Below are 19,170 nucleotides of genomic sequence, written 5' to 3'. Positions count from 1 at the left end.
TGATGGAAGGAGGTTTTCACTCAAAATCTCACGATACATGGCCCCATTCATTCTTTCCTTAACACGGATCAGTCGTCCTGGTCCCTTTGCAGAAAAACAGCCCCAAAGCATGATGTTTCCACCCCCATGCTTCACAGTAGGTATGGTGTTCTTTGGACGCAACTCAGCATCCTTTGTCCTCCAAACACAACGAGTTGAGTTACCAAAATGTTATATTTTGGTTTCATCTGACCATATGACATTCTCCCAATCTTCTTCTGGATCATCCAAATGCTCTCTAGCAAACTTCAGACGGGCCTGGACATGTACTGGCTTAAGCAGGGGGACACGTCTGGCACTGCAGGATTTGAGTCCCTGGCGGGGTAGTGTGTTACTGATGGTAGGCTTTGTTACTTTGGTCCCAGCTCTCTGCAGGTCATTCACTAGGTCCCCTCGTGTGGTTCTGGGATTTTTGCTCACCGTTCTTGTGATCATTTTGACCCCACGGGGTGAGATCTTGCGTGGAGCCCCAGATCGAGGGAGATTATCAGTGGTCTTGTATGTCTTCCATTTCCTAAAAATTGCTCCCACAGTTGATTTCTTCAAACCAAGCTGCTTACCTATTGCAGATTCAGTCTTCCCAGCCTGGTGCAGGTCTACAATTTTGTTTCTGGTGTCCTTTGACAGCTCTTTGGTCTTGGCCATAGTGGAGTTTGGAGTGTGACTGTTTGAGGTTGTGGACAGGTGTCTTTTATACTGATAACAAGTTCAAACAGGTGCCATTAATACAGGTAACAAGTGGAGGACAGAGGAGCCTCTTAAAGAAGAAGTTACAGGTCTGTGAGAGCCAGAAATCTTGCTTGTTTGTAGGTGACCAAATACTTATTTTCCACCATAATTTGCAAATAAATTCATTAAAAATCCTACAATGTGATTTTCTGGATTTTTTTCCCCTCATTTTGTCTGTCATAGTTGAAGTGTACCTATGATGAAAATTACAGGCCTCATCTTTTTAAGTGGGAGAACTTGCACAATTGGTGGCTGACAATACTTTTTTGCCCCACTGTATATACACATACTTACACATACATACTTTTTTTTAGAATATACCTTTATTATTCCCCGCAAACCCTAACACCCTTCCCTAAATTGGAGTAAACTAATAAACAATAACACTTTGGCCTCTACCTTTAGTTTATACATATTATACACATTTTACAGACCAAATCTATTTTACAATAGTCATATTTTGTTTGTTTTTAGTATTTTATATTTGTAACTGTGCTATTTCACAAAATTTCTGATCCTATATACATTTTACAGACCCGTATGTTTTACATTTGTTGTCTTGTTATTAGTCCCACCCTTCAGCTCCATTCAACCCCTCCCATCTATCTCTTAACACCATCCATTTTCCAAATGTTTTTCAACTGTGCTGTGATGCCTCACAGAAGTACTGAACCTTTCTATTCTCATAGCTTCTACAGACTGTAAATGAAATATGAACATTTTTGCTAAAATAATTATATTATTGATTGACTATGACTTAGTTCTAGGCAAATGTTGCAATTCTTCAGCCATTCCTGGACCTGTGACCAAAAATTAGGTACATATGGACAGTACAAAAATAAATGATCTAATGACTGCCTCCTCACAGCAAAATCTGCAGAGCTGGGAAGATTGTATCCCCCATATACAGTGCCTTGCGAAAGTATTCGGCCCCCTTGAACTTTGCGACCTTTTGCCACATTTCAGGCTTCAAACATAAAGATATAAAACTGTATTTTTTTGTGAAGAATCAACAACAAGTGGGACACAATCATGAAGTGGAACGACATTTATTGGATATTTCAAACTTTTTTAACAAATCAAAAACTGAAAAATTGGGCGTGCAAAATTATTCAGCCACCTTAAGTTAATACTTTGTAGCGCCACCTTTTGCTGCGATTACAGCTGTAAGTCGCTTGGGGTATGTCTCTATCAGTTTTGCACATCGAGAGACTGAAATTTTTTCCCATTCCTCCTTGCAAAACAGCTCGAGCTCAGTGAGGTTGGATGAAGAGCATTTGTGAACAGCAGTTTTCAGTTCTTTCCACAGATTCTCAATGGGATTCAGGTCTGGACTTTGACTTGGCCATTCTAACACCTGGATATGTTTATTTTTGAACCATTCCATTGTAGATTTTGCTTTATGTTTTGGATCATTGTCTTGTTGGAAGACAAATCTCCGTCCCAGTCTCAGGTCTTTTGCAGACTCCATCAGGTTTTCTTCCAGAATGGTCCTGTATTTGGCTCCATCCATCTTCCCATCAATTTTAACCATCTTCCCTGTCCCTGCTGAAGAAAAGCAGGCCCAAACCATGATGCTGCCACCACCATGTTTGACAGTGGGGATGGTGTGTTCAGGGTGATGAGCTGTGTTGCTTTTACGCCAAACATAACGTTTTGCATTGTTGCCAAAAAGTTCAATTTTGGTTTCATCTGACCAGAGCACCTTCTTCCACATGTTTGGTGTGTCTCCCAGGTGGCTTGTGGCAAACTTTAAACAACACTTTTTATGGATATCTTTAAGAAATGGCTTTCTTCTTGCCACTCTTCCATAAAGGCCAGATTTGTGCAATATACGACTGATTGTTGTCCTATGGACAGAGTCTCCCACCTCAGCTGTAGATCTCTGCAGTTCATCCAGAGTGATCATGGGCCTCTTGGCTGCATCTCTGATCAGTCTTCTCCTTGTATGAGCTGAAAGTTTAGAGGGACGGCCAGGTCTTGGTAGATTTGCAGTGGTCTGATACTCCTTCCATTTCAATATTATCGCTTGCACAGTGCTCCTTGGGATGTTTAAAGCTTGGGAAATCTTTTTGTATCCAAATCCGGCTTTAAACTTCTTCACAACAGTATCTCGGACCTGCCTGGTGTGTTCCTTGTTCTTCATGATGCTCTCTGCGCTTTTAACGGACCTCTGAGACTATCACAGTGCAGGTGCATTTATACGGAGACTTGATTACACACAGGTGGATTGTATTTATCATCATTAGTCATTTAGGTCAACATTGGATCATTCAGAGATCCTCACTGAACTTCTGGAGAGAGTTTGCTGCACTGAAAGTAAAGGGGCTGAATAATTTTGCACGCCCAATTTTTCAGTTTTTGATTTGTTAAAAAAGTTTGAAATATACAATAAATGTCGTTCCACTTCATGATTGTGTCCCACTTGTTGTTGATTATTCACAAAAAAAATACAGTTTTATATCTTTATGTTTGAAGCCTGAAATGTGGCAAAAGGTCGCAAAGTTCAAGGGGGCCGAATACTTTCGCAAGGCACTGTATATATAACATTCTATTGGTTACAATAATTTTATATAATAATTTAAATTGAAAAATTCGAAGTTTTGAATCGGGCGTTGTTTTGCGTTCATAAACCAGGTTCATAAACCAGGTGCCTTGGAATGGGTACATCGGAAATCTCTTTCCAACTACTTTGCAATTTATATATGGCACAGCTAGAGAACCCGTTTGGATTTACGTATAACTTTTATATGACTGATGCCTTTAGTGATAGACCTAATGCTTTAATATTTAATAATTTCTTCCCTTCCGAATTCATATTCGTTATATAAATAGGCCCTTTTCATTTTGTCTGGCTTGCCATTCCAAATAAAATGGAATATTTTTTGTTCATTTCATTTAAAAAGCAGGTCACTAGGTGTAGGCAAAACCATAAGCAAATAGGTAAACTGTGATATAACTAAAGAGTTAATCAGGGGGATTTTTCCACAAATAGACAGGTATTTTCCTTTCCATGGTAGCAAGATCTTATCTATTTTTGCTAACTTTCTATAAAAAATTGAGTGAGATAATTTCTTTATTTCGAGATTTGTATACCGAGTATGTCCACATCTCCGTCAGACCATTTTATTGGTAAACTACACGGTAATGTAAAAGTTGCATTTTTAGTAATCCAATACGTAATATCATAATTTGGATTTAGTCCAGAGAGGTTAGCAAAAGTATCTAGATCCGCTATGAGGCTGTGGAGGAATTCTAATTGTGGTTTAAAAAAAAACATGAATCATCAGCCTACAATGACACCTTTGTTTTTAAGCCACAGATTTCTAATCCCTTTCTATTATTGTTGGATCTTATTTTAACAGCTAACATTTCGATGGCAATAATAAATAGATATGTAGATAGTGGACAACCTTGTTTTAAAACTTAATGTAGCCATTATTTACTATTTTACACCTACATATTTTTAACCCAATTTATAAGAGATGCTACACAATTTAAATATTCCAGGCATTTAAATATAAACTCCAGTTGTACTTTATCAAAAGCCTTTTCAAAGTCAGCTATGAAAACCAGGCCTGGTTTCCCCAATATTTCATAGGGTTCTATTGTTTCCAGTACTTGTCTTATATTATCTCCAATGTATCATCTATGTAAAAAAAAAAACTATCTAACAATACCTTTTTAAATTCTATGCGCCAAGCATTTAGCTCGAATTTTTGCATCACAACACTGAAGTGAAAGAGGCCTCCAATTTTTTTAAATGGACTGGATCTTTATATATACCAATTGGATCCTGTTTCAGTAATAATGAAATCAGACCACCTTGTTGCGTGTCCGATAATCTACAGTTTATATAGGAGTGGTTAAAACATTCTAATATTGGTCCTCTGAGTATATAAAATATATACTTCCACTGGTATGCCATCCAGCCCTGGAGTTTTCCCAGACTTTAATTGCACCAAGAAGTTCCTCCTCTGTAATTTGGCCTTCACCTGAGTCTTTCTGTACAGATGCTAATTTTACATTATTAATTTGAAAAACATGTACACAATTAGCTTTGGTTAGTGGAGATGGAAGAGTCTAAACTAAAACATATTCTTAAAGTACTTTACTTCCTCTTTCAAAATATAATTCTGTGAATCATGCGTGACTCCCATTTGAAACAAGTTAAGACATTTTTTTGGTAGCATGTTAGGGATGAATCAGAATTAGTTAGGTAACATTCATAAATAAGATGTTTTATCAATATAATAATGCTTATGTGAGATATGTCATTAGAATGTCTTCAGTTGGATAATACTGTTGGCAGTTTGCAGTTATCCCTTCTCTGCTAGGGCTTAGTCACTAGGGGCCCAGAGAGGGGAGAGGTGAGGCTTGTCTTCTTATGGGAATGTGTCTGTAACTATTACATGTCCCCTCTGAGGTTGCCCTTATCTTGATCTAGTATATGGCCTAGGAGGCTCACTGTCTTTTCTGATCTTGTCCAGAAGGGGGTGTATTAGATAGTCAATTCTAGATACTTCTATTGATATATGCCATTGGATGAGGTAATGTTTTGGTCCTAAGTGGTACCAAGAACGAGTTAAGAACTTTGTTTAGGAGACCAAACTGAACGATAATGTATAGCTAATGCTATCTAGCTATGGGATACTCCTCTTTCAAGTAAAAGGTTATTTGTGTAATGTTCCTACGATCTGTTATTCGTCATGTGAGTTGAGATGGGTGTGTCTTAGCTATAAATTATATTAAGAACTGTTTTGTAAGCACCCTCAGAGAATTCATTTATAGACCCTGAATTGATCTGAGTCACAGGGCTATGGTGAAGCTCATATAATTAAATATGGATTTTATGATATCACTCTGACTTGTGTGGGGTTTGCACTCTTGATTTGGTAATAAAGGAAATGTCCACGACAAGCATTTCTATGTTGAAGATTGAAAAATAATTTGGCACATTTTTCCCCACATTCCATCCAGTTCCCTTAATTTGTATAATATATTACACTGGATCTTTCTTGAATAAGTTCCTCCATTTCTTTTTGTTTTTCCTCTAACTTATTCTGTGCCTCTATGGTACAGTTTTTATTTCTATCTGTACTGTTAGTCCTTCAATTTACTTTGTTAATATGGACTTGTATTATCTAAATTGCTTTTGTTTTACAGATGAGTACTGAATTGCATGGCCTCTAAAAAGGCACATTTAAAAGTGTCCCACACAATAAGGGGATCTGCTGTACCTATGTTATGTTGGAAAAAGTCTTATAAATTCTTCTGTCCTAGTTATAAACATTTTATCAGCTAGTAGGCTTTGATTAGATCTCCTATATCCTCAACCACGTGGAAATTCTGTAAGAGTAATATATATGCCAATTATGTGATGATCCTTCTTGAATTCCTTCTTGCCTCTTTGGTAGTTGCGGGACAACAAGTGCGAAGAAGATTAGCCTCACGTTTGAAGCTCTTAGTTTTTACGTTTGAAGCTCTTAGTTTTTACGTAAGTTGACCCGATACGGCTGTTTACTTTGTGAATTGCAGAGTCTACTTTTAACTAAAATCTTCAATTACATTGCTATGCCAAAGTGTGTGTGTGTTTAAACCAGACTTACTGCCATGGCAATTGCCAGCGCTGACTCTGTGACTGTGTCCATAGGGGAGGATACAAAAGGCGTTTTCATGGTGATCTGTTTTGTCAGGGCTGAAGTCAAATCCTGCAGAGGAAACAAACCAGTTTCTACAAGTGAATACCTGTAACAAACACTTATTGTAGTAACAAACTACAAATCAAGGTTACAATGGGAAGTTCTTCCTTCCTAAATGAAACCCTGGGTTGTATTTACAGGCGCCAAACAGAAGAAAACGGATTGAAACAGGCAGGGACTACCTGAAAATTGTCCAATAAGAAATGCTTGTCTTTGGTTTCTGTTGTAAATTGTTTTGCTAGTGTGCACTAATGAATTCGACCCTGGTCATGGAGGGACAGAAGCCCTATTGTCTTGAAGAACAAGGGTTCTACTCACCACCTGTTCCGATGTGAAGTCAATATACCCTGGAAGAATCAGGAAGTCACTGTGAGTGAGTGAAAGAGAAGGGGTGAGAGGAGAGCAGGGTACATGCTGTATACAATCGATCAATGACATTCACACACACACACGTGTGCAATTTCACACATAATGTACTGCAAGGTGTTTTGAAATCACACATGGGGAGGCCAAAGGTTAATTTCCATCTTCAGTCATATTCATATGCAATTTTTTTTCATTGACACAGTGGCCGTAAAAAAATGGTACCACTTGAGTGGTACTGCAAGCTCAGTATTTGATCATCTGAGATATCTGGAACTTCAAGTGGATAATTGTTCTGAGAAGTTGGGTGTATGATATGTGGTGTGCATGCATGTGATGAGCAGGCAACAGAGTCCTGTGTTATTACACATTAGTGCTGATGGTCAACACATTCCTAAAGGTCCTGAGAGGTTTCCAAGCGTACTGTGTGTCTTGTACTAACTAGTTGAGTTTTAAAGCATGCTGTTCCACTTGCATCTTCATTTTGGTGTATACTGGTACTATAAACACCTAAATAGTCAATGTGTGACCCATGCTTCTAGGAGGAGATTAAGCCTATATTAAGCAAGGAATTAGCATAATGAGATGTGGTGGTAACTTCACTGAAAGAGCAGACAAGAGATAATGCACTGTAGCAGACAGTGGCTGACTGACTGCGAAATAGGCTACATTTCTACCTAACAACTACTTATTGTTTGTAGCATTCCAATACAACCAGACCTTTTTGCTAATATCTTGACGTGATGGTGCCTCCAGGGTGTCATAATTACATTCTTGTCAAACATCGTCACACAAGGCATGTCATGCCTTCATGGAATTTCCAAATTCAGCTGCTGGAAACAAAGCTAACGTATCTGACCACAAAATAGTTATTGTCTTGTGTGTCAGACACTGAAAGTAGGCTGATTAATAAACAGAATGGAGAAACATGTCCCCGACACCCTCAATAAGGGTGATGTAATGCCATAAATGCTTTCAAAATGGCACTGTCATAGGATGCCACCTTTCCAACAAGTCAGTTTGGAGTGGTGTAAAGCTTGCCGCCATTGGACTCTGGAGCAGTGGAAATGCTTTCTCTGGAGTGATGAATCATGCTTTACCATCTGGCAGTCCAATGGACAAATGTGGATTTGACAGATGCCATGAGAACACTATATGGTACCAATGCATATTGCCAACTATAATGAGGAATAATGGTCTGGAGCTGTTTTTCATAGTTCAGACTAGGCCCCTTAGTTCGATGAAGGGAAATCTTAACGCTACAGAATACAATGACATTCTAGACGATTCTGTGCTTCCAACTTTGTGGCAAAAGTTTGGGGAAGGCCATTTCCTGTTACAGTATGACAATGCCCCCAAGCACAAAGCAAGGTCCATACAGAAATGGTTTGTCGAGATCGGTGTAGAAGAACTTGACTGGCCTGCAGAGCCCTGACCTCAACCCCATCGATCACTTTTGGGATGAATTGGAACGCCGACTGCGAGCCAGGCCTATACGCCTAACATCAGTGCCCGATCTCACTAATGCTCGTGGCTGAATGGAAGCAAGTCCCCGCAGCAATGTTCCAACATCTAGTAGAAAGCCTTCCCAGAAGAGTGGAGGCTGTTATATCAGGAAAAGGGGCCCAACTCCATATTATGTCCCATGATTTTGGAATGAGATGTTCAACAAGCAGGTGTCCACATACTTTTGGTAATGTAGTGTACTACAATAGAGGAACGTCCAAATCATGAATAACTGAATAGCCAGGCTTATCCAGAACCTAATCAAATACCCAGCTAGCTACTTCATTATGTTGGTAGATTTGCATCAGTCCCCAGAGTCAAATTGTTACGCAACTCGATGTCACTTGAAAGCACGAGTTGAGCCGGGAAACCTAAGTCGGCAGACCCATGTAGAAATAATGAATTTACTGCGTGTACTGCAATGACTCAAAGCCCCTGCATGAGCAAATAATAATGTAACGTGTTTAAGACTTAATATAGGGCTTGCTCTGGTTATTAGACAACTACAAATAGCTGTCAGAGAAACTGGATTTAATCAAGGAGCCATGCGACCATAGACTGTTTTTTTTAAATGCGACTGCCAAATCCCAATAATTACTTGTACGTAAGGCCGTCCCCGCAGTTGAAGAGTTGCTGACCGCTCAGTCCATCATCGGGCACGTAACCAGTCTGTCCACTGATCAAGTAGTCAGCCATGATCCACAATCTATTTAGTGTTTGATCAGTCACTTTGGTGCTAAACATACAACGACCCACGAGACCGAGAACTTTCTTCGTTTCACTCCTAGTTCCGATTGCCGATCTGTCAGTCAGCTGTGGCGTGGTGCGACCATGCGCGCTGTCCCCCGCGTGCCTTGTTAAAGTCAAGTCTGTAAAAATGACATGTAATGCATTCACAACTGTTGAAAATAAACCGAAATGCCCTTTTTATTCCTCGACCTTTAATGTTATCAGGCTCCTGCCCTGTCTGGCGGTAGCTCCGGTCGCACACGTGTTCAGGATGTGCAGTTTGCGAACGATTCCTTATTTTTGAAAGACTCTTTTTACTGACTCGAGTCATGATTCGTTTTTTTCAGAGCTACTTATTCATTCTATTCGTTCGTTTGACCTGCAGGCGGCAATGAATTCTACAGCAAGATTAATACGCGCTCCTCCGGTTTATTGGCTCCAAAGACGTGCTTCGTGTATCATGTTTGCAAGTGAAAATAGATCTAAACATATATGTTTAGAACTGATAATTGATCGCATGGTGCAAGAATGAATGCCAGTCATTGATTATTAAACGGTATGATGGACACAGCCTCAGCATATTACTCTCACGGCAGTCAAGCAATGCGTTCCGCCAAGAGTTTTACAATCGAATCTGGTTGTGGCCACAACTATACCTCGTTTCAAATGTATCAAGAAATAACCTTATTTGTATGCCTAGCAATCAACAATTGTACATTGTTTAAAGCACACTTTTAAACAAGTGACACAAATGACAGCTCCAATAAACAGTGGCGTGTATTCGTGGATGCCAAGGGAAGCCAGGCTTCCCCCAAAAATGACCAAGAAAATAAAAAAAAACAGCCAATCCTTTATTTCGTCTCTCTGCGTTTAGTCTCGTCTTCCCCAGTGACTTTAACCACGCACCTCTATATCCAATAAACTCCTTTCTGATAAAGGACATGTGAACGAGTGCGTAGTAGAATCATGACTCTTTCGAGTTTTCAGTTCATCGTTCTCCTGCGTGCTCTGGGCAGCACTGACTCAAATGAACGAAATGAGTCGAAATATTCATTCATTTGACTGAACGACTCGAAAAGATCCGAGTCAGTAAAAAGAGCCGAACTTCCCATCACTAGCTCGTCAGACCACCTTTATTCCGTCGTGAACAAATAAATCCCTCCAACCTGAGTCATGCGTCATTTCCGGTATCGGGCCTAACTCCGCCCTATGCTCGAAACATCTTGCAGTTCATCAAGTGTACTTGAGAGGGCGCGGTGAATTGTGTCACCTTGTGAGCTCCCCTATTTATTTTTTTGGGGACCTCCCACTATAAAGTGGCATGCACACGTAAAAGGACAGAGGGCATTAGACCAGTTATATCTGGCATATGATGCTGCCTTTATTTGGACATAGTCACTGCTTATTCTGATCAGTCTGCTATGTTGAAGCTCTTATTAAGAGGCTGTGTCAAAATTAATGCATTGTGGAGGTCTACTGTTTGTGTTGGAAGGTCAGAGGGTGTCAGAACTTAACACGTCTGAAGTGTTGAGTATGTAATATGTAATCTGAGCAAAATTAGTCCTAAAGTTAAGATTCTCTGAGAGTAAGGGTTATCAGTAAAAGTTTGCAGTCAACCCATAGACAACCACACCACTGCTGGTGAACCTAGCCTGGGTGCCAGTGTGTTTCTGCTCTCTTGCAAACTCTTACAGGCATTGGTGTGTGATAATTAATACACAAGAAACAAATCTGTTTTAAAAACTCAGTAACTATTTCTGTATTAATGTACAACCATGGAAAATTACAGCATTTTTTTAATTTTCCGTTTCTTAAACGATCTAACTATCAACAGCCATTTCCAGAAAAAGGTGAACAATGTGAGAAGAAAGAAAAGTAGAAGGATGGTGGGACCGTGTGGGAGAAATTAAGAATTTGTTTTATTTTCTGAAGAGTGTTTGTGTAGGTGTGTGAGCGCGCGAGCATGCGCATGCTTTCTCATTTCATGGTGTAGTGTGTAAGAATGTGGCGTTGTTGACAGATCTAAATGGGGGGGGGGGGGGGGGGGGGGGGGGACTGTGCCATTCTGAGACCCTGTAGCAGACAAATAGAGCACTTAATGAGGGAGGGATGAAGGAGGGAGCTGTTGGTGCTTTGCAGTAGGATGGTAACTTCAGGTGTCGTGAAAATCCTTCAGCAGCGTGCGTCTCCTCTGCTCAGCAATGTGCATCTGATTCTCCAGATCCTGAGAGAAACAGAGGGTCATGAATGACTTATGAAGGAGTTAAATTCTTCACACAATGGTCTAATAAATTAATATGCTGCAACATCTTTTTAGTCCTTCCGATTTCCCAAGACATGCCAATACCCCTCAACTCCACTGTGATCCCAGCCAATGCAAGTCCCAATCTGGAAACCTCCCAAACCCCCCTTTCTTACCCCTCGGTCATTGGCGCTCAGCTCCCCCTCACTCCCTCTCTCGTAGGTGTCTGCTCGCTCCACCTTCCAAGACAGGTTCTCAATCTCTGCCTCAAGCTGGGCCTGCTGGTACTCAAACTGAATAGGATAGAAAAACACATTCATTTCAGACAGCATGTTTGATATGTCATAAGCAACTAGCGGCACCCTGCCCATTAATTTATGGATCTGATCAATTCAATTTCATCTTTGTGGACTGCAACCGTCACAGAATCGTTCACGCAATAACCCCCCTGCAAAGCACAAATTCATGCTGCTAATAAGCTATTATTTTGCTCACTGCTAAATGTCATCCTGTGTGTACAATACTGAAAATGTGGTTACAAATTTAAGTAGGTGTACAGAGCTGTGGCTGAGTGGTAACTCTCAACACGTGACTCCTCACCAGAAAAAAAAAAAGTTTACCCTCATTTTCCTCTGTATCCTGTATTTTCCTCTGTAATTTATAATCTTTCTAAATAAAAGCTTTAAAAATATGAGTGGAATTCCCCTCCCCTCTTTTAAAGCAATTATGTCCAAAGGTTACTGGCCTGCCCTACACAATATAAATACTATTGTGATCAATAAATGCCTTGTGATGCATAATGCTGCATTCAAGTCCTATCAGAAACTCAGAACCTCCGAAATCAAATGAATGCAAGTTATTTGCATAGAGAGTCCTATTGGTTGGTTCTGGTACTTAAGTGGGAAACAGTTTGTTTCTACAACGAGCTTCCAAGTCAAATTTCTGAGTTTCTTAGTTCCGACTAGCAACTGAACGCAGCATAATTGCAATGGTAATTTGGAATGTTCAGTCAATGAGTATTATGGGTAATGTAGTCATTCTACAGTTTCCAAATTGGCCTACAATTGCCTACATCGTATGCATTGTGACAGCACGATCTCCCACAGCAACGAACATTCTGAAAACACAAAAACCGGGAAAATAAACAAAAATACAAAACACAGCGGAATATAAAATGACCAGTAGCATGTAACAGGACGACGTGCTTTCCCCCCCTTATAAATCATGGCTAAATTGTAAGGGGAGACCCCCCCCCCGCAGTTAATTAAGTGGCATACGCTATTATAATATAGATAATTAGCATTTGACTAGATATATTTAATATAGCTTACTAAGCCTTTGTTAGCTTATACTACTGACACACACACAGAACAAGACAGGATTCTCACCAGTTTTTTACGAGGACCAGACTCCATGTAGTAGGCGTAGGGGTAAGTATACTGCAGTGTGTAGCGACACTGTGGGACAAACAGATAAGAGATAAGCATGACTTGTTATTGGTTTAAGCACAGTGTAGTAGGTCAAATAAGTACACAGATACTCCTTTCACACCATAATGCCAACCTGAACCAAACTGTGCTGCCTCGGTTACATACTAATTTGTAGTGTGAAAAGCCCTATACATTCTGGTGTTAATGTGTGTGTTTTTTCCTTTGTGTGTGACTGAGGCAGGCAGGGGCAGTAGTACCTTGGCCAGCAGCTTGGCAGCGTTCTGCAGGTACTGCCAGTCTATCCAGGTGCCCAGGTTGTTCATCACCCGCTCTTGGATCTTCTCCTGGATCCGCTGGTACGTCTGAGCCTCCAGCTGGAGACTCTTATTGTGGTTCTCCCACTAAAGAGACAAACACACGGTCACAGTCTGGACTGGAGAAACAGTAAGAAAACATGACAGACAAAATGTAATCAAATAAAACACGACACACCCTCAAGAAAGTCATATACTTATAAGCATGTTTTGGGTGATTCCGAGAGGCATCTCAGTGTTAATTTGACATGTCGTCATTGCTTGTAACATTCACAGATTTGTTTTTAACATGTATGGGAGATTGAGTTCCCATGATCTAAAAGTACAAGAGAATGTGAAGACTACTTCTGTGTAAGTATGTGTGACTGAGGAACATGCATGTATATATTATCCTTGAAAGTGCACAGTATGTATTGATATAATATTTTCTTATTTTATTCTAAATTTTATGGCTCTGGTTGACATTACAGGTGCTGATGGTGGTGGTGCCAAGTACTAAACAAACCACAGGCCACCTGATTAACACAGTTACTCTGGCCACGCAGTGATTTGATGTCGTTAATGTCATCTATTTACATTAAACATCTTGATACTTCAGAAAGGTTCACTTAATTCCACATAATACTCAGTGTGAGCAGAAGTTTGACTGTCATATGTTCTTGTCAGTGGTAGTAGCATGTTTGTGTGTATGCATCTCACCCTCTCAAAGTAGAAGAGGTATTTCTTGAGGGCCTCTCTGGCCTGTGCCTGCTGGCTCTGGTTGACGATGTCTGGGTTCTCCTTGTAGCGACTGCACTCATAGTACTCACTGCCATGGGTCTTCCAGTCCCCCAGACACATCCAGCAGAAGTCTACACACACAGTGATGCTGACATTAGTGAAAAAACTATATGATATGAATGTCAAAATGGGCTACATATGGCTGGAGTCAGTTGAACTGACAAATGATGATCGGTAGAAAAGCTAATTAGGTGCAAAGCTGTAAGTATAATTGATACATACCGTGTTTGCACTTGGAGCATTGCTGAAACAGACCGATGAAACGCAACATCAGTCATTTGGCAGCTCTAACATTACATAGAATATCGTTCAATGACTTTAGAATCCATTAGTATTTCAAAGTGTCTGGTCTGAATAAAGACAGGAGCTAAAGCATTACTGAATTCAGCATATAGCCCGGCAAGAAAGCAGTAGGCAGTCTCTCTCAAGGGGAATTCTAATTGGGAAAATTGTATTTGAATAATTCTGATGTCATAATATGTTAGTTGTCCTGCAGTTGTCTAGCTAGCTGTCTGATTCATTTAAAGCCTGACTAAATAGAGACAATATAAAGAACATGTAGAGTTTGAAATGACTTAAAGTGCCAGAGATTTATAGAACACTAATACAAATGTCAATGTGCCCATAGTTGGTATAACCTTGAGATAATGCTGGATTCCATCCTCACTCACCATGTGATTGCAGCCTCCATTCTTCTCAATGCAGATATTGCACTTAGGACACTGAAAAATACACAATATTAAACATTATGTACAAAAGCAAAGGAAAATATTGGAAAATCACACAATTGCTTTAATTGTGTGTGTGTGTGTGCAGTCTTACATCTTTAGTGTGTGCACTGATGTAGTTTGCGGTCTCTGAATCGTCTGCACATTTGGTTAGCCACCTTCGGATGGTTGGGCAGTCTGTTGGGGCGTGGTACATGATCCGGCATTTGAAACTGAGGGCGGATGTAGAGAGAAACATTAAAAAGGGCATCTGCAGGGAGTCAATGATATGATCAGTGCATATGTTCATCTGACATGATGCATATTATTTGACACCTTGTGCATTAATCTGGGCGTAAGAGCTGTATGTGCGGGCATCTGCGCGTAAGAGCTGTATGTGCGGGCATCTGGGCGTAAGAGCTGTAAGTGCGGGCATCTGGGCGTAAGAGCTGTATGTGCGGGCATCTGGGCGTAAGAGCTGTATGTGCGGGCATCTGGGCGTAAGAGCTGTATGTGCGGGCATCTGGGCGTAAGAGCTGTATGTGCGGGCATCTGGGCGTAAGAGCTGTATGTGCGGGCATCTGGGCGTAAGAGCTGTATGTGCGGGCATCTGGGCGTAAGAGCTGTATGTGCGGGCATCTGGGCGTAAGAGCTGTATGTGTGGGCATCTGTGAGTCTCACCAGAAGACCTCATTGCAGCGGATGCACTGTACTCTGCGGGCCCGTGGCTCCTGCACTTGGATGACGATGGGACAGTCTGCCCCTGGACACAGCTGCAGCTGGAAGTGGCTCTGAAGGAGGGCGAGAGACTGGGCCTTACCGGCAGTGCTTAGAGACCGACTAGGCCTTACCGGCAGTGCTTAGAGACCGACTAGGCCTTACCGGCAGTGCTTAGAGACCGACTAGGCCTTACCGGCAGTGCTTAGAGACCGACTAGGCCTTACCGGCAGTGCTTAGAGACCGACTAGGCCTTACCGGCAGTGCTTAGAGACCGACTAGGCCTTACCGGCAGTGCTTAGAGGCCGACTAGGCCTTACCGGCAGTGCTTAGAGGCCGACCAGGCCTTACCGGCAGTGCTTAGAGACCGACCAGGCCTTACCGGCAGTGCTTAGAGACCGACCAGGCCTTACCGGCAGTGCTTAGAGACCGACCAGGCCTTACCGGCAGTGCTTAGAGACCGACTAGGCCTTACCGGCAGTGCTTAGAGACCGACTAGGCCTTACCGGCAGTGCTTAGAGACCGACTAGGCCTTACCGGCAGTGCTTAGAGACCGACTAGGCCTTACCGGCAGTGCTTAGAGACCGACTAGGCCTTACCGGCAGTGCTTAGAGACCGACTAGGCCTTACCGGCAGTGCTTAGAGACCGACTAGGCCTTACCGGCAGTGCTTAGAGACCGACTAGGCCTTACCGGCAGTGCTTAGAGACCGACTAGGCCTTACCGGCAGTGCTTAGAGACCGACTAGGCCTTACCGGCAGTGCTTAGAGACCGACTAGGCCTTACCGGCAGTGCTTAGAGACCGACTAGGCCTTACCGGCAGTGCTTAGAGACCGACTAGGCCTTACCGGCAGTGCTTAGAGACCGACTAGGCCTTACCGCCAGTGCTTAGAGACCGACTAGGCCTTACCGGCAGTGCCTAGAGACGGACTGGGCCTTTCCCATTGTTACAGACATGTTCAATAGGAGGAGAGCACTTGATAAACATACACACAATAGCTGAATAACAGAAATGAAGAGGTTGATTGTAAAAAATTATGATTAAAGCAGTGTATGCGGACAGTGTGGTTGTTCCCTGTTTGTTGTCCCAAGAACAAAAGGTGTAGTGAGAGACAAAGGCAAACTGGGAGACTAATAGAAAGAGGGCAGACTGAGTGGGAAGCACCAACAAGCAGCCAGACAGACCACCAAAGGGACATGCTAAGACTTGTACCTCCACATAGTCCCTGAAGAGGTAGCGTCTATATTTGTCCTTCAGCTCCTCACCAGGCAGCAGCGGGAGCACAAAGTCCTCTGGCATTTGGAGGGAACAATCCTGAGCCATACAGGAGATACCTGCACACACACACACACACACACAAACAGACAAACACACGTCATTTGAACGTGTGAAGATGATGCATACACACAGAGCATAAAAAAATATATGATCTGGAGAAACACATGCATAACGTTTTATTTGATTTATTACTAAAACATCTAAAAGGTAACAATACATCTGAATCTGATTGCACATAAAAGCAATCAAATAGTGGTAAATAAATATCCCACCAGGGGTCCTCTTCAAAGCCTATCGCATCACTCCCTTCAAAGGAAGAGCCAGCTCCTGACGTAACACTTTGACAGGTCGTATCATCCCTAGCAGTGCTGCTTACCCACTCCCATCCCATCTTTGACGAGTACAGTGCAATGCTGCTCCCAGCATGTTTTGCAGAAGGAGTGCTGGCAGGGCAGCGCAAGCAGGGCATCCCTCCGAACCAGCTGCAGACACACCCCACACTGGAGGGACTGAGGGGTCTGGAGACCCACAAAACATTAAAACATACCAATATTACATACCAGTGATTCTCAAATAGTGGGCCAAGTGCCATATCTGGTCAGTGACCTTTTAGTTGGTGTTTAGTTCAGAACACCTACACAACTGGAACTGCCTTTCCAGATACCACCTTTAACTTTACCCAAATACATTACAGACACACTCACTAAGACAAAAGAGCACTCTTTGTTCTTACAGGAACTGATCTGCAGGTGCTGCTGGGCTGGACCTGGGCCTCAGACAGCAACTGAGATGAGTTGGACTTGTATCTGAAAGGCAAAATAAAAATGAGTGCATCAGAAATAGAATTAGTACAGCTATATCACAATATTTGCTATGCATGTGTATGAAAATATAAGTGAGTATGACAATGCATGTGTGCGTTTACCTGTCCAGTATTTGTGACACTTGCCAGTGAAAATGCACAAGGACCAGTTTGGCTACAGCAGGTAAAACCTGTCCAGAGAGGAGGGAGAGAGCAGCATGAGCATCAGGAGAAGGCAGCGTATCAATACAACGGTTCCCAGCAGGCTGCACACCCTCAACTTCAACTATTTACATACTTATTCAAACTGATAATCACCGAGACGACAAGGAACTCCTATACCTAGATATCATGTGACCCTGCCACTGATATGGTCAGATTTTTCAGTTCCCCATTTAATTTGGGCTAAAGCACACCCGTTCTGATGGGAATTAATCATGCATGCCCACCTAACCTAGGGTCAGATATTTTCACACCTCTAATTGTTATGGTTACAATTGAGTGAATGGTACTCTGATCCTAGATCTGTGGTTAATGGTAACATCTACCCCATAGACAAGCCCAACACCAACCTTCAGGATGGCGGCGATACTGTTGACCTCCTTGCAGAGCACCTTCTGGATCTCACTGTAGGTGAGGCAGGTGAACTGGTACTCCTCTGGGTCAAACGAGTCGGCCCCCTGCTGCTCCATGTCTCCGGCCACACCGTCGTAGTAGTCCACTATGTCCCCCTGGTCCTCATCGTCACCCCCGTCGTCATCCTCCTCCGAGTTGACCCCGAAGTCATCCTCATTGCTGTCAGAGGCCTGGCTGTTCATGTCCACAGACATTCCCCGGCAGAGCGAGCGAGCCCGCCTCTCTCTCTCTCTCTCTCTCTCTCTCTCTCTCTCTCTCTCTCTCTCTCTCTCTCTCTCTCTCTCTCTCTCTCTCTCTCTCTCTCTCTCTCTCTCTCTCTCTCTCTCTCTCTCTCTCTCTCTCTCTCTCTCTCTCTCTCTCTCTCTCTCTCTCTCTCTCTCTCTCTCTCTCTCTCTCTCTCTCTCTCTCTCTCTCTCTCTCTCTCTCTCTCTCTCTCTCTCACTCTCTCTCTCACTCTCTCTCTCACTCTCTCACTCTCTCACTGCTCTCCGGCCGTCAGCGTCACCGGGGGAACTACAGCTCCCAGAGAACACGGTTCCACAGACTAGCCCGACACCACTCAGCAGCAACGGAAGAAGCAGAAGAAGTTACACTCCCCGTCTTTCATGAGGAACCGACGAGGTGGATGGTCTGAGAGGACACAAAGAACTGTAGAAAAGGAGGGAGGGATGAAAGGGGGGAAAAAAGATCATGGTTGAGTGATACTTTAAAGAGATTTATAAGGAAATCAAGTTCCATGATCTAGAAGAACTGGGTCAGGGAGGAGAGATGGCTTGCCAGGCATGGTGTTGATTCATCTAAATCTTCTGGACTTAGATCAATGTAACTTGTACTCCAGTCAAGTTCTCGCTCTGCACAAGATAGAGCAGTCTGCTCTAATACCCAGCCACTTGTGTGATTCACTGAGTAGAGATCCGGTAAAACTTCTCTCCAACCAAAGCTTCAGATTTACTCTTCAGATCTTCCATTACCCCTGGGACTTTCTTTTAGTTGTACTGTACATTAGACAAACAGTAAGTAAACACGTGTGGGATACAAAGCATGAGTAACAGCTTAATGAAGCAGTTTAAAGGATTAGCTACATGACAATGTTTTACAGTACAGACAAGTTGGTAGGACAGTAGACATGAGCAGCTGCGTGACAGAGTCCAGTTAGCCATAATAACCAAAAACAGGATTAGTTTGCCAACTAATTA

At 42.3% G+C, this 19,170-nt stretch overlaps 2 protein-coding genes across 4 annotated transcripts in view; both read right to left on the bottom strand.

The window, feature by feature from the left end:
* LOC139368721 (inosine-5'-monophosphate dehydrogenase 2-like) overlaps positions 1-9,391 on the bottom strand; it is a 29,453-nt gene extending 20,062 nt beyond the window's left edge. For both annotated transcript variants that reach the window (XM_071108009.1, XM_071108011.1), the window contains exons 1-3: positions 8,938-9,391; positions 6,789-6,837; positions 6,378-6,479 (exon numbers count right to left, since the gene is read on the bottom strand). In XM_071108009.1, the coding sequence (XP_070964110.1) occupies positions 6,378-6,479; positions 6,789-6,837; positions 8,938-9,083 (297 nt within the window). In that variant the 5' untranslated portion in view covers positions 9,084-9,391. The remainder of the gene's footprint in view (positions 1-6,377; positions 6,480-6,788; positions 6,838-8,937) is intronic.
* Positions 9,392-10,800: 1,409 nt separating this feature from the next.
* LOC139368722 (E3 ubiquitin-protein ligase ARIH2-like) lies at positions 10,801-18,237 on the bottom strand. 2 transcript variants are annotated; one of them, XM_071108012.1, is made up of 15 exons: positions 17,911-18,175; positions 17,462-17,529; positions 17,270-17,342; positions 16,913-17,054; positions 16,471-16,592; positions 15,223-15,332; positions 14,657-14,774; positions 14,506-14,556; positions 14,057-14,078; positions 13,754-13,905; positions 12,998-13,141; positions 12,699-12,767; positions 12,383-12,427; positions 11,487-11,603; positions 10,801-11,292 (listed from the first exon to the last, which is right to left on the bottom strand). In XM_071108012.1, the coding sequence occupies exons 1-15, from the start codon at positions 18,166-18,168 to the stop codon at positions 11,221-11,223; spliced, it is 1,563 nt and encodes a 520-aa protein (XP_070964113.1). In that variant the 5' UTR covers positions 18,169-18,175; the 3' UTR covers positions 10,801-11,220. The 2 variants fall into 2 exon arrangements, with proteins under 2 accessions (XP_070964113.1, XP_070964114.1); XM_071108013.1 differs by lacking the exon at positions 12,383-12,427 and having other exon boundaries at positions 17,911-18,237.
* Positions 18,238-19,170: the final 933 nt, after the last annotated feature.

Source organism: Oncorhynchus clarkii, chromosome 16 (assembly GCF_045791955.1).
Source record: "Oncorhynchus clarkii lewisi isolate Uvic-CL-2024 chromosome 16, UVic_Ocla_1.0, whole genome shotgun sequence".
Taxonomy (NCBI): Eukaryota; Metazoa; Chordata; class Actinopteri; order Salmoniformes; family Salmonidae; genus Oncorhynchus; species Oncorhynchus clarkii.
This window is presented reverse-complemented; position numbering and strand designations above follow the sequence as displayed.